The sequence below is a fragment of the Poecilia reticulata genome, linkage group LG6, assembly GCF_000633615.1.
Source record: "Poecilia reticulata strain Guanapo linkage group LG6, Guppy_female_1.0+MT, whole genome shotgun sequence".
NCBI classification, from domain to species: domain Eukaryota; kingdom Metazoa; phylum Chordata; class Actinopteri; order Cyprinodontiformes; family Poeciliidae; genus Poecilia; species Poecilia reticulata.
The window spans coordinates 20,458,154-20,473,927 of record NC_024336.1 but is presented as its reverse complement, the minus strand read 5'-3'; the positions used below and the strand labels follow the sequence as shown (position 1 = coordinate 20,473,927).

Genomic DNA, 15,774 nt, shown 5'->3' with positions numbered 1-15,774 from the left:
TTGTGTTAGGCATTACCACAGCTTTAACAGGATCGTAAAGGAAAGCCAATGAAGCAGTTTGGGGGGAAATTACAAGCTGTGGACCCCTAATTGTTCAGTATACAAGAGACTTTTGGCTGTAGAACATTGGAACATTTCCGGAACATGTACTGTGTGCTCTGATGAAAATGAATTTATTGGCATGATAAATATGCTTAAATATGCTAAATAAATTACACCAGCTTACACACTACTTCCATTTGAGGGAGACCCAGAGAAAACCCATGACTAAAGTCAATGGACTAGTGTAATTGCTGACTTTGGGATTCCTCAGACTAAACTACTGCAGTATCACTGATGAGAGGGCGTCTGGCTTTACCCTTGAACCTCTTCAAACCAACCTTGGCTTGGTGGAAGATGAAAAATGAAAACATTATGGCCACTTCATAGGTTTTAAAAAAAAAAGCAATTTCACATTTCTTTTATTTCCAATGTTTCATATGTGAACATAAAACATGTGGGTTTTTCATGATTGAAAATTAAAGGAATAAAACTCCAGAAATACATGAAGATATTCCTCAATCGAAGCTGATTAATCGTATGCACCTACTGTTTGAATGAAAACAAGAAAAGATAAAACAGTCATATTATTAATGTTCTTTACAACATATCAGAATTATAAAGGAAATTTCAGGAGACTTTGATTTATTAAAGGCTATTTAATGAAAATAAACAGTTGATTTCTCCGATCCCTCCCTTAGAATTAACTACAGTAGCAGTGTACCAATAAACATGCCATAACATACATATCAACAGCTTAATTGGGTTATTCATTTCTAATAACCAAATCTTGATAATGCAAAGTTGAATGGCAGAAGATCAACAGGTTTTGTTTGTGATTTGCCAGACTTTGTCACAATTTTCAGATTTTTTTTATTTTTATTTAGAACATTTGTGAAAACCCAGAATCATTTCCTTCCACTTCACGGTTATGCACTACTTTGTGTTGGTTAGAGAAAATATGTAATATGTAAGAATTTGACAGTGTGAAACAGTTACAAATATAAAGCCTATTAAATTAGGCATTGATATAGAAATGGACCTTGATTTAGATTGTCATTTTAATGTATTATAATGCTATTGTGTTTTAATAAATTACATAATTGAGTTTTGGAAGCAAATCACTCGCATTTTGTACTACCAACCTAAATTTAGAATAATTCAGAAAAGGTGTTAAAAAGTAAAGCAGATCTGCCACACTTTTTGAATATATTTTGTTTGTATTAAAAATTAATGGAGGAAAAATGAACATAAATCCTTAAAAAAAAACAATGAGAAATTATATTTTTGTGTGTGTGTGTTACTTTTCAAACATTTATATTATCATGTTGGTTTCAATTGCACAAACATTACATTAAAATATCTTAGTTTTTTCAGTTTTGAAGGCCCTACAGTGTTACATCATTTCCTTTTAAAAACAACATCATTACTGGCTGGAAAAATTTATTGGCAGTAGAAAGTAAGAACGCTCTCCTGGTTTCCTCTGACCATCAGGACCGGAGCTCTGAGATCCCGGGACAAGACGTCAAGCCATGCCAGGTACAGAGAACTGGGACAGCCGTCTCTCCTCCCCACCGGCATGGTGCTGTTAGGAGACACAATGAAAGACGCATAACAGGATTTATTTTCAGTTTGCAACAATTGTGTATTCTAGTTCGCAGGACAGAAGCAACAAAAGTTACAAATGTTGCACTCACATCACAATCAGAGCTGCATCTCGGGAGTAATCTAGCAGCACCTCATTCAGACGAATCTGGCGGAGGGACTGAAGGTCACACAGTGTTAATTCTAATGAAGAAGAAGTGAGGGATAATGAAATATGAAGTGGTAAGAATTTCTCAGACCTTAGCCATGTTCCTCTCCAAATCCTGGTTAGTGATCATCCAAGGTGTTTCCTGCTGCCTTGGAGGGTCAGAATCGGAGTCCTGTTTAGGATTTGAGTCCACCCTAAAGCGACCAATCATGTTCTCGAAATGATGAACACTGGAGAAAATAAGAAGATACTGATTAGATAATGTTTCAAAAGCCTGGATCAGCGTGTTTTTTTTTTTTTCCATTTGCTGAATGGAAAAAGCAAAGTACACGTCATGCAGTTTTCCTTGTGGTATCACCTTTATCAGCAACAAGTTGCTTTCTGAATGACTTCACCATTATGTCACATAATTTTTGGAGTGATTTTGGTTTACTTCTTTTCAAAGCTGCTTCAATTTGTTTAGATTTGCAGACAGTTATTTTTGCATGGGTTAGACTTTTAACAAAGTTGAGCTCTGGACTAAGATTGGGCGATGGTAACTCCGTTATTCTTTTCCTTTTCAACCATCCTGTTCTGCATTTGCTGCTGTGTTCAGCATCGTTATCCTGTTAATGATCGAGTTTGGATCAAGCATCAGCTGTTAGAGAGCTGCAGGAGTTCATCGGCGACTCAGTCACTGTACGGTATCCAAGTTGTGATTGTAAAACAAGCCCAAAAGATCATCACGTCCTCCAACATGCTTGAAATTGGTTTAAGATCTATAACATGCTAATTGAGATCGGGGATGGAGTTTCTGGATTATGTGATGAAGCTGATCGTGAGGCAGATTTACTGAAATACCCAATCCTTGAACAAAGCATGCAGTCTTACTTGACAGGCTGAGGATTTTGGTAGATGTCAGGAATCACTTCAACGTCTTGGAAACCGAGACGGAACTTCTTGATGAGAGACAAAACCCTAGGAACAAACCATACTCATTAGATATTTTTCGTGTAATCTCAAAAATAAAAAGAAAAACAATCTTGTTTTAAAACAAAAAAGATAATCTATTATGAATATATTGCTTCATTTAAACTTCATAAAGCAGCCATATAAATCATATCACAATTAGTGAAATTAATGATAAGAAATTAGGCAAGCTATTTAGAATTATTCACTAAGCCACAATCAGCTTATTTGGACTGGCTATGCATTTTTTTTTATAAAGACAACGGTTTTGAGTGTTCAGTATTTCATTAATTTCTCTGCAAACATGCAATGTAGCTTTGAGTTAATCAAGACCAAAAACACGTGAGCACATTTATTGTAGCAGAAATCTAAAAAAAAAAAACATTAAAAAATTTACACAAAACCTGCTCCGTAAAAAGAAAAGAAAAACACTCAGATACTTCTGCCCATTTTTATCCCCTCCTCCAAAAGAAACTAAAATAGCAGATCTCTTATATAAAACAAGTAATCTTACTCTTCTTTCTGCTCGTCCTTTTTGTCTGCTTCCCCTCCGACAAAAACTCGGACCTTACACCTGGCCCAGCGCTTCCTGCGAGTCAGCAGGTATGGCAACAGCAGCGTCAGACCTAACAACAGAAAGGTCATCATTAGGAATGATGCCAAAAAGTCAGAGAAGCAAGAGATGAAGGTGGTGACTGGCGACTGCAGACGTAGCGGTCCCACCTCCGTCATCAGACAGCCAGTAAATATCAATGGTCTTCTTCCCTTGTTTTTTCTGGAACACGGTGGTGTGCTGCGGCTCAAGATCAACAGAGACAGAAGCTGCAAACAATAATCATTGTAGAATCTGAATACAAGTAAAGTTGCATCAAGAAAATACATATTTTCTTGTGGTGCGATGATGTGCACAGTACATACATATTGTGCTCGTTCGAATAAGGGAGCCGGGAGTGATGGTGTTAATGTTGTCCTGTCCCTCATCGAAACCCTGATTAACTGTAATAAGAACATTAACATCAATGTGAGACAGGGAAGAACGTATTGATCACTTAAAAACTTTAAATTGTTCTTTAATAATGCTCTCACCATGCGACTGAGGTGGTCTGGAGACATCCAAGCCCTCTTTCATCCTCAGCACACACACTCCATATTGCAGGTCAAAGGCATCACTGAAGTGCACATGAAATTTAATTCAACAAAGCTTTGTTATCTTGGACAGTACAATAATAATTTAAAAATGACATATCCATAAGATTATTTATGCTATGTAGATAAGTTCGCAAATATTACTCACTGCAGGATTTCTATGTAGTTGTGTGCAGCCAGAGATGACTCTGAGCGCCAGTCTTTCTTGAAACCTATCATCAAAACGTTTGGCTTTATTCGACCCAATCCTGCCCCCTGGTGGGTAGTTAGCAACATGAGCAGAGTGGAAAGAAGATGGCCACGTTATTAAATATATTCAAAGAAAGTAATAAGCCTCTGTGAAAATGAATCCTCAATCAAACGTTACAAATTCTATGCCAAACCATCGGACGCAGATTATGTTGCATACACTGAACTCTATTAATTATTGAAACACATTAGAATGAACAAATGTTCTAGACAGACAGCTGATTCCATAATAGAAAACATAGAACACTTTGTTGAATAGAAAGATATTTCATGGGAAACACTACAACATTGATCCTTGTTTAAGTCATATTTTGGTTGTTGGGGAGTTTATTGAGCCGTTTCTGACCTGAAGCAGCATGTTAACCCCACAACGCAGATCCGAAGCCACAACTCCCCTATAAAACGACTTTATCTTCCTTTGGTTCAACCAGGAGATATGGCTGTCACTGCTCGCCTTTTCTAGAGCTGATGGGGAAGAATCGGCCTGAAAATCAGGAAGGACAATTAGTAGTTCTTTAAATTGCAGCGCTAAACACAAAGAAACTTATGTACTGCTTTATTGCATGAGAATAAGTTTCATGTGGGCATTTTAATCCGTACGCACAGTGACCACATTTCCACACATCATCAGACTGAGGTCCTTTGTGAAACAATTGGCGAGATCCAAGAGAACTGGACGACTGCTGGGAGGACCAGTGAGCACCAAACACTGGGGTCTGGAGGGAGCAAAGGCATAAAGAGCTTTAATCCAGACACAGTATCAAAACAGGAAAAGGATTATAACCACAGCAAAGTACCTTTTTATGTACTTATGCCGACTTCTGTACATGTTCTGAATACACTAAAACAACTTAAACTAACCAAATGCAGCTACGTTCTATAGAAACAGGTTATTCCACTGCAGCCACAAGCTTTTTATTAAGGAAAAACAAATAATTTTAAGGGAAGAGAGATGGATCTGGAGCCATTTTACATTCTCTTTTGTGTTTCACCAGACCCAAATGGAGTGTTTGTTTCCTGAAACCTGAGTCTTAGTCCTACTTGACCAAAGTACACAATTCCAGCTAAAGTCTAAAGCAGAGTTTAGAAAACTGTCAAAAACAACCAGTTACCCCATGATATCACTCTTGACTGCAGTCCTCTAACAGTGAGCTACTCGTAAAATCTTCACACAGACCTAAGCATATCACTAACCTGTAGTTCTTGACGTGGTCCTCCACGACGTTCAGACCCACACAATGGTTCAACGCCATGTTGTAGGAGCTTGCTTGGAGTGACGAGCCCCAGTTCACATCTAAGCCCAGCAAGGAAAATGAATGAAAGCTTTGATATGACAATAAGCTATACTTTTATTTTTTTTTTTACAGTGAGTCAGATTACCTGGCTTTTTGTACAGTGTGTATCCCAAGAGGAAAAAGACAACTCCAATTGCAATAAGAGCCGCCCACCAGGTCAGCAGGAACATGATCACCACACAAATCACAGCACATAGCAGCGACATCCACTTGCTGTAGAATCTGAAGGATGGACGCCAACCTGCAGATGAACAAATAAACGCCATCCACACTTCACAGTCAGAGAAACTGACCTTTGTTTTAGCTACACTATCAAATGTTCAAGGGCGCAGCTTCATGCAATTTAATGTAGAGATTAACTTGTACATAAAATGATACACAGCTACATCATGTTATGCACTTGTATGCATTACATGATTCATAAGTAACAGTGCAGGGAACAAGTAATTTTCACCTTTAAGATCTTGTCTGTTTTTGGTCATTTGTCATTCATGTCTGATCATTATATGCCAAAATATAGGAGTTACAAGTAAATTGCCGTTTTTGGGATGATGATTTCATTTATTAAGGGTGAATAGGCAATCTGACCCCATGTAAGTTCTGGTTGTGAATATTTAGTGGCAACACTAAACATCACGCATTTGCAATAACTGGCAAAAACTCTTTTGTATCGCTGTGGAAGAATTTTGCCTGCACTTTGTTTGATTGTTGTAACTTTGCTTACATTGGAGGGTTTTTGAACATGAAAAATCCGGTTAAGATCACTCTTTGATTAGGCTAATTCAAAAGCATTTTTTTTCCCTTTTTTTGCCATTGAACTTTATCCTGATGGCCAATCATTCAGGATTCTGCTGGAGACCAGAATTTGTGCCGTCATCAATAATAGCAAGTTTTCAACTCCTGAATCAGTAAAGTAGCCCTTGAGAATCATCCTACCTCAATTGTGTCTGACTGTCTAATTATACTATGTTCTGTTTAAAGGAACACTGCCAGTGTTACTCCATATGTACAGGGACCCACATTGCAAAACTTCTACTTTTGTCTTGTTAGTACACAGACTACTCTTCCAAAAGTGTTGGGAACCATCAAAAATATTTACGGGGGAAAATGAGACCGGCCTTTTTTTTGAGGTCAGTAGTGATTGACCTCAACTGAGGCCCACCCAGCTTTAGATGTTGTCATTGCTCCTTTATGACCTCCTATTTAAAGGACCAAAATGCTATTTTGAAAGTTCCTCTGTTCCATGGTTTTTGTAATCATTTATAGATAATGGCTCTCACTATGGTTCAGTGAAGACTCAGAATCCTAGAAATGTTTTTGCATTTTTTCCAGAGCTTTATATTGTTTTTGGTTTTTTAATGTGTTCTTGAATTTAATTATAGTAGGTTGTGTATTGCCTTTTAAGATCTTTTAGCCTACTTCATGTTGTCAGAGGTTCTATTTAAATGAATCGTTGTTATTAATTTAATCAGGCTTAAGCATGGCTAGTAATAATGAACACCCATTCAAGAAGGGGTTAGTATATTTCAGCTCATATTTTCACACAGGTCCTGGTTGGTTTTGAAACTGGCTTTTCTATTTACTCAGGCTGCCTTTGTCTAATACATCAAGCATTTCTTAATGAAATGAAAAAAAAATTAAGGGTGACAGAAAAGCAACTACAGAAAAAATCTGCAAGAGAGCAAATATTTTTGACCTACCTGGTGAATTGGTGATTGAAGCATGGAAGCAGCTGAAATTGATCAAAGAGTAGGAGCAGAGGTAGAAATTGGAGATGATCGGAGCGATGGCATTCAACTCGGCTGGTAAATTATAAGACAGAAAATAATTTTACTTGTCAAAAGCTACTCTTTATTGGGTGAAAAACACAAACTTCTTGTTTAATATTAACTCTTTAACTGACCAATATGTTTAATAATTAAATTTGCATTGTATGCATGATGAAAAGATAACCATCATATCAAATATACTGACTATATTGATATGAAAGGGAAAAAAAATAATGTTCAGTTACTAAGAATTCAAACTGTATCTTGATACTAAAATTATTTTTGCTTTCATTGTTCTTTCACTTTGTTCTTGATATAAACTTTAAGACTTAATTTTGTGGTCATAAAGAATATTTATCCCAAAAACCAAAAAGTTGCTGAATGTTAACTCAACATGCTGTAGGACTTGGTTAGAAAATACATTAAACATCTGTCTCAATGACTCACCAATGATAATAAAACAGGCAGCTATGATGTACGTCAACAGGTAGGCTCTGAGTGGCTCATGGTTTTTGCCATATCCTTTGCCGAAGAAACCAATGAGAGGATAAAGATGGTCCTTACAGAGGCACTGTAAAGCAGAATATGATAAATAGGATAAAAACATTAAACAAAAGATGCAGGGCAATTTTTTTCCACATCTGTATAGTGGTGTTTGAAACTGTTTGTACCTGAAACACTTTGGGAGCAGACACCAGGCAGGCCAAAGCTGAGGACAGAGTTGCTCCGAATATACCAGCAGTGATGAGAGGGGCAAAGGCTGACACCATGCTTAGCGACTAATCAGAGAAAAGGTCTGATTTATTAAACGCGTACTTCTTGTCAAAAATGTTTTATATGGTTCACGGAGAATGTATGAAAAAATGTGTTTTGATTGGACATATATCCTTGTGGCAATAAATAACCTTAGGATTTGATTAAAAACAGACACAAGAACAGCTACAGTTACAACTGATGTAGATTTTATGCCATTATATTGTCGCCTTGCTCTGCATCTCCTTATAGTTTAGAGGCATTAATAACTATTCACATTTTTATTGGAATTAAATAATGTCAACAAAAACTCTCCTTCACAATTTTGGATATAAAGAGAGTGTGTAGTGGCATGATTGTTTGGGTTACAACTGACCTGATAGTAGTTACTAATGCCATAGGTGCAGGTCTTATTGTTAATGCACTCGGTGAAATCCCATCCATACTGACATGATAAACCTACGCAGGCGTCCAAGGGTGTTGAAGGGGACAAAGTATCATTCAGAGAGCCAGAGGCATCCCGAACCACACAAGATCCTGCATAAAAGTTAACATACAAAGGAAGAAATCCAGTATTTACAACCATCGACAAACCTCTATGACAAAAAAATAGACATAGAAAAAGAAACGATTATTAGCTAGGGATTAATAGTTCAGTGCTGGGAAGGTTTTTTCGAGTTTACTCTAGAGAGAACAGCAGCAAAACATGTTCAAATACTACATTTGAAGCGTACTCTCTGTGCATATGTTTACTGTATTTTCCATACTACTGAATGGGAAATACAATAGTATACAGTAGGCTTACCAACAGTTGCAGAGATGATAAGGTAGGAAAAAGTAGTCCAGAAAATCGCCATCAGTGTCCCTCGAGGAATAGCTACTGTTGGATTCTAAGATGGAAAACACATGAGATATACAAAGTAAACTACTTCTATCCAACCACATTAATATTTATTCATGTGGGTTTTTTTTCTTTTTATCTGTAGGGGATACATGTGCCCCCCCTAATATTGCTAGAATAGAAGAAAGAGGAAAAAATACACTTGCATACCTTCAAATCTCCAGAGATGTTGGCTCCTGCCAGGATGCCCGTAGCAGATGGGAAGAAAATAGAGAACATGCCAAAGAAACTGCCCTCTGGGCCCCGCCAGTCGGGTACAAAATTGGCAGCAAAAATATCAGCTGTTGAAGTTGACATGGTAAAAGTTATGGTAGAATCAGGGCAAAGAGAGAGTCTTATCTGTCTTGGCGTAGAACTTGCAACCTAGATTGGCCATTTCATCCTAAGGATTCATATCTTATAGACATGTTTTATGTCAAAAGTATAAACTTGCCAGAAAAATCACCCATCAAAATATAAACTACAATAAAACAAAAAAGACAATTTAACTACTAAAATGATCGAGGAAATTCAATGGGGACATTAAAAACTTAAATATTATGTTCAGCTAGAGCTAAGTGCCAACAATATTTACCGTTGTAGCTAAAGAATCCTTTGGCTTGTTTCTCCAAAGAAGCAGGCATAATGGTTCCAACAATGTAACTGGCAAATGACACCATTATGACAAGGAAAAACAAAATCTGGGCCTGTGGAAAACACATAGCACAGTACGGTAAGTGGGCAGTGCAGACAAACATTTAAGAAGGTTTATTAAATAAAACTGGGTTTTAGCAAAATCTGAACAATATCATCTTAGACTCCATTGAAAAGGTTTTGGTTTCTATTTCTGTCCTACTCTGTGTAAGTCTCATTTTATGCAACTGTTTGAATAAATTTATAGTTGAACTAAACTGGTTTAACCTTTGATGTCGCAAGGCAGAAAGCCTTGGCAGTGCCTGACTTTCTGTTCAAACACAGCTGAATTTATTCCTATAAACCTTTTATGTGCCACAGATTATACAACAGCCAATTCTGTAACTTATATAAAAACAGTCAGGTAACCTACATAGATATCTGAAGTCTGGATTGTGGTGTCACAATTTTATGGTCACAATAAAAAAAAATAAAAATAAAAAATACTAGCAAGATTTTAGGAGAACATCTTAAAAATGTGAACAGACATTTTAAAGTTAAACCCAATCTTTATAAAGACACAATAAAATGTAACTATGCTTTATACTGGTCTCAGCCGGAGTTCAGAAACCTTTACAGCCCCGAGAACCATTACTTTTATTGGTTGAGCTAAAATTAGCTCAGGTCAACAACCGATGAAACAAATTAGTTTTTTTTTGTTTCTTGGGAATGTGTTTTGATTTTTAAATTAAAGACTAGCAATTTAGTTTTAAAATAAAGAAAATCATTATACTGATGGGAGTGAAAAAAAAGCATTCTGCGACAAAATGTAATGTGGAAGCAAAAGACAACATTACCACATTAAAAAGAACATCCCTAACACTATTTAACACTATCTATTATTATTTATTTTTCAGAAATGCTATGCATATCTTTGAAGAAAACTCCCAGGAGTGCTAAATTCTTTGACCACCGATCTAACCTTTGACTCCCACGCCATGCCTGCCATTGAAATCCCTAACAGAGCTGTAACGGTGATGATCCCAATGATGCGGATGTCATTCGTTCGGTCCACCATGACAGCTCCATGTTCCTAAGAAAGAGATGCATATAAGGAGTTTCTGTTTGCATTATTGTGAACCTGATTTGCTCATGCGTGTGGAGAATGCTTCTCACCCTCATGAGGTCTGTGACCGTCTCAGCAAAGCCCACAGTGTGCATTGCCACAGCCACAGCATTGGCAAAAGCAAAGATCAAGCCAATAGAGCCGCCCAGCTCTGGACCGAGGCTGCGGCTTATCAGGAAGTAGGTACCGCCTTGGGGTATGATGAGGTGAAAAATGTGATCTGGTTAGATGTTTGTGACTTTTTCCTCATTGAAAATAGACTATCTTTTAACAACAAACCTCCTTTGACTTTTCCGTTGGTGGCTATGGCTGAGGTGGAGAGACCAGTGATCCCAGTTATAGTAGATGACAGCAAAATGATGACCCAGGTCATACCTGTCAGAGGTGGGAAACAGTCTGAGTGAAGGTTCAGTTCATCCACTGAAAATGTAATGTAATTTAGCACACATGCAGACCAATGAAGGTTATATTAGTCAATTAATTTGCAAGGAGCTGGCAGTTCTGGAGCAGAAGACTTTGGTACAGACAGTTGCAGTCAGTGAGGCATTTGAAGGTCTTCATATACAGAATATGCCTTGTAAGATACGTTAGCATAATCAGCACTTGTTGTAAATTGATTTTGTTTGTGAGTTTGCATTATGGTTGGTTTTGTTGTACAGTTTGTCAATATGTCAGCTATTCCCTATACAACAAGCACTTCTTAATACAGCCATCCAATTCCATATGAACTTGAAGTGTATCATTTATCAAACCCTGACAAGTGCTGTCAATGCCATCTGGCACGTCTATGAGATATTCTTAATGTTTGGAGAACTTCACTTACGTTGATTAATTGTTCTTTTCTACCTCTTCTGTCCTAATTTGCAAACTCTTTTCACCAGATACTTGCAGACTGAATCATTTTGATAGCCACATTTGTTCTACATGTTAACTAAATAATGCTTAAAATCGCTTAGCATCTTAAATTCGAGAACACACTTGAAAGTGCGTCACACCAGAAATGTTTAACATACCGATTCCAGCCTGAGCCGTGATCCAAGGCAGTCGCAGGTACAAGATCACCCCCCAGATGTTTAACATGCAGCGAATCTGTGTACAAACAAGCAGGATTTTTACAACTACAAGGCAGGAGTGAATAAAAAAAAGTTTCATAAGAAAGACAAAATTTATGACTGAGGGTGCCAGACGTTTATATAAAATTGTGTTTCATTTTAGAACCAGGTCATTGCAATACACCAATTAACTAATAAAAAAAAAATATGAGGAACATAAAAAAAGCTCAGTGACACATTTAAATAAACGAATAACTGTTTTAAGGAACACACAAAGTACTTGAATTAAAAGAAGTGGAAGAGAGTGAAAAAGGGTGTAAAAAGTTAATTTTAGCATGTTCTTTGGAAAAGCCGATGGGTGTGCTTCATTGAGACATTGTCTTTAGCAGGCCAGTAATATATGGACTTGTACATTTCTTTTTATTAATGTTGCAACATTTTTCCCCAAACTGCACTATGTTTGAATAATCACTAGCTGACAAACATCTTATAAAAAAAAAAACAAGACTGATTAAGACAACTTGCATTTGTATTACCAGACAATATTCATTTGTCTATTTTATCCTTAAAGTTTTGATTACATTTACAGATGAGTGCATATGCATGTTGATTGTTTTATATGAAGCAATGTATTTGAATGGAAGGTCAGCATCAGTGATTTAGATGCGACTCTGCTGCAAAAACACCTGATTCAGCTTCTCAGCTCTACAAGAGTCAGTAGGAGGCTACTGACCTGACTATGTAAATCAGTTGTGCTAAAATAGGAAAACATTTAATAAATGCAGGACACAAGTCCTCAAGGACACGATCTGCCTCTTTTGGTCTCACTAAGTACAAAACTATTTGTTTTACTGACAAACATAGTTAAAGTTTAATTCTTCATTTCTGCATAAAACTTCCTTCAGAAGAGCAAAGAAACAGACAAGGTGTAAAAAATCTTTAAAGCAACCTTTTGAAATTGCTTCAGGGTTTACGCAGGTTATCTGCTTTAAGATGTACAGACTGGACAAACCTGCACAATAAACTTACTGAGTGCTACATTTTTACAAGTAGGTACATTGTAAATCTCACCATGAAAATATTTTATAGGGTTTGTTTAAAAAACACTTGTTGATACTCAGTGAAGACTCCTTCTGATGCAACAATATTTTCCCCATAGACGTTTTCTTCCGGAAAACCATAAAACTTTTCCACTGTTCCGGCTGTTTGAGAGGTTATAAACACAATAGGGCAACAAGCACCAAACATTTCCAGAATATAAGTTGTAACTTCTTTTACACTCTTTTTTTTTTACCTGCAATTAATACAACACGATGAAGAGGAAATCAAAACCTCAAGGGCGAATTTACCTCAAGACAAAAGTGGCATTGAGAGCGAAAACAAAAGAGAGACAGTGAAGATGTGTGCGAGGCTGTTCAATTCGAACACTGAAGAAGATGACTTCAGTGGTTTTAGTGCAGAGGAAGAAGATCGAGATAAAGACTTTTCTGGTTCCCCATCAACTTCTGGACCCAATTTAAACCACTTCTAATCACTTTCAAGGCCATCCTGTCACAGCTCCTCTGCATTCACTCATCCTTATGTCCTCTGCCTTCATTCACCTCTCTGTCCACTCTGTCTGTCTCAGTATCATGAGTCCATCGTGTTCTCTTACTCTACTCTGGAATCAGCTGTCACCCGATCCGTAAAACTGACTCCCTTCCTCAGTCTGAAAACATCCTCGAAACATCTTTTCAAATCTGTATAATCTCCATTATGTTTGATTTATGTAAGTTGCTGATGGTTTGTTGGTGTATTGTTATGTTTTACTTTTTGTATGCTGTCTTTGAGTATTTTGAAAGATGCTTTAATGCATTTTTATTATCCGGCTCAATATTTTTAAGCAGTCGTGTTACAGTCATGCTGGAAAAAAAGCATGTACATGTACTGGTATGTATTTCATTAAAAGAAAAAATCTTGTATATATAATTTTTGTGTGTGTGTAATTGTCATGATTCAGTGGTCTGTCAGTCAGATTCAGTCCGCCTGTCGTCGCCGGCGGAGTTTGGTGACAGGTGCTTAAATTCCGTGACAAGCGTATGTTTCCGTAACAAAAGTATGTTTTTATCTTTTTAATCTTTTTTTTCTAAATCTCTCTTACTGTTTATTCAATGCCACATGCTGTTTTTATTTTTTCTTTATGTATAGCACCTTGAAATGCCTTGCTGCTAAAATGTGCTGTACAAATAAAATTGGATTGATTGATTGATGATACAATGTGAATACCTGCAGTGGGTGCATCGTATATTCAGATGTGAACATCCATACCCAACACACTCATCCTTGCAGGGCTGCTGGGGAGGGGGGCTGGTAGACCCTGATCATGTCGCCAGGGCAACACAGCCAGGACAAACAACCATGCACACAAGGAGTTTTTTTTTTTAGGGACACCAATTAACCTAACAGTCATGTTTTTGGACTGTGGGATGAAGCCAGAATACTCGGAGAGAACCTACAGGGAGAATATGCAAACTCCATGCAGGAAGACCTACCTACTGCAAAGCAACAGTGATGAAAACTAAGCTACTGTGCTGCCATAGGTGCAGTCAATAGTTTGGAAATTACGGTACTTTAAAACATTCAAAAGTTTTTTTTTAATTACTTTAAAGTTAAATGAAAGACGTTTCATTATGAATTACAAACCACACAGAGAAAAGACTCAAGTAAGAATTATAAAAAAAAAAAAAAAAAAAACATTGTTTCCCCCTTACTGGTTTGAAGCCCAATTTACCTTTTTCAAGCTGATGATTGAAATTAGAACATTGCTGACACATCTCTTAATGAATTTAATCCATCACAACTCCTAGCCTTACATCAGGCAAGTCTTCATTTCTACCTACCATGACTCCCTGCACCCAACCAAAGCGGGTGGGTTCAGGTGGGGGCTCCTTTTCCTCGTCGTCCTCATCTTCAGACGTGTCTCCTTCCCTCTCCTCATACATGGGAGGTCTGGAGTCATCCTAAACAAATTAAATGTTAAGTCCAATGACTTAGAGACGTAAGAAAGCATAGTTAAAAAAGAAAATTTAGTACTGGTGGGACTGGTAGTACAGAAGCAGTATAATTCAAGAAAAAGTAGTAACTTCATTAAGCATAACTAGAACTAAAATAATATTGGATATCACCGTACTGAGTAGACTACCTTGCAGAAATAATATCCAAGTCATACGTAAGATATATTTTTTTACTTTGCTCGTCGAAATAGTATTTAATATACGAACTGGTAAAGAGTACATTCCTTACCTCGGCATTACCATGCAGTTGATACAGAGATGGCCTGAAGCGTCTTTTCCGACCCCACGCCTGGCTGTTGGCGTAGAAATCATACTGTGGTGGAGCATCTAGAGTCTCGTAACCACTCAGAGCAATAGATGGACGGGATGTCATGCTACTGCCATCACCGTAACACTGATAATAATCCGACTCAAACCCCCCAGATGATGTTTTACCATTAAGCACCGACATTGGAAGGTTAGGTCTGTATGCAGACAAGTTAACATTGTCATTAGCAGCTGGACGCTCCATTAAAAAATGTCACATGAAATCTCAGAAAATTTCAAAGCGATATTGGTGAGTCAGAAGTATTTCCCTCACGTACAGCTGGCAGCTAGTCAATGAAGTTGATCATGGAGTTGCAGTTAAAAGAGGAAGGCTTTATTACGAGGGCTGGGTTTAAAAGTGACCTCAACGTAGCAGGAAGAGCCTCAGGCCACATAAGATGTTCACTTGTTCAGTGAAAAGTCAAACAAGACTCATTACAGAAATTATTAAACCTGACATGAACGGTTTCACATTGAAGAGGTCAGCCAAGAAATTCTTTCGGACTTAAAAGTCAAATATTTGATTTAAAAACAACTCAAAAAACTTTTCTACAGATTTTTCTTCCCTTCCACCCCAAACATTTAAATAAATAAAAAATGCTTTTAAATGCCATTTGAAGTTCTTTCCTGGTTTTATCATCACAGCTATTAATGATTAATCTCCTGTGTGATGTTTTTGGCGAGATTAGTTGTAAATGGCATAATTACGCTTGTATGAACGACCTGTACGATGCCCTTGACTGAAACCAAACAAAGTTGTTTATGGAGCGTG

The 15,774-nt window shown here is 37.3% G+C and overlaps 1 protein-coding gene across 1 annotated transcript; it reads right to left on the bottom strand.

The window, feature by feature from the left end:
- Positions 1 to 444: 444 nt before the first annotated feature.
- On the bottom strand, positions 445 to 15,466 carry slc12a3 (solute carrier family 12 member 3). Its single transcript, XM_008411742.2, has 26 exons — positions 14,926 to 15,466; positions 14,523 to 14,642; positions 11,605 to 11,680; positions 10,871 to 10,966; positions 10,642 to 10,781; positions 10,448 to 10,558; positions 9,428 to 9,539; positions 9,004 to 9,134; positions 8,758 to 8,842; positions 8,329 to 8,489; positions 7,871 to 7,978; positions 7,647 to 7,770; positions 7,131 to 7,232; positions 5,516 to 5,671; positions 5,330 to 5,429; positions 4,740 to 4,851; positions 4,482 to 4,619; positions 4,035 to 4,141; positions 3,827 to 3,909; positions 3,659 to 3,736; positions 3,464 to 3,562; positions 3,255 to 3,366; positions 2,663 to 2,749; positions 1,884 to 2,022; positions 1,737 to 1,804; positions 445 to 1,624 (listed from the first exon to the last, which is right to left on the bottom strand). Exons 1-26 carry the CDS (start codon positions 15,205 to 15,207, stop codon positions 1,483 to 1,485), a joined length of 3,069 nt encoding a protein of 1,022 aa, XP_008409964.1. The 5' UTR covers positions 15,208 to 15,466; the 3' UTR covers positions 445 to 1,482.
- Positions 15,467 to 15,774: the final 308 nt, after the last annotated feature.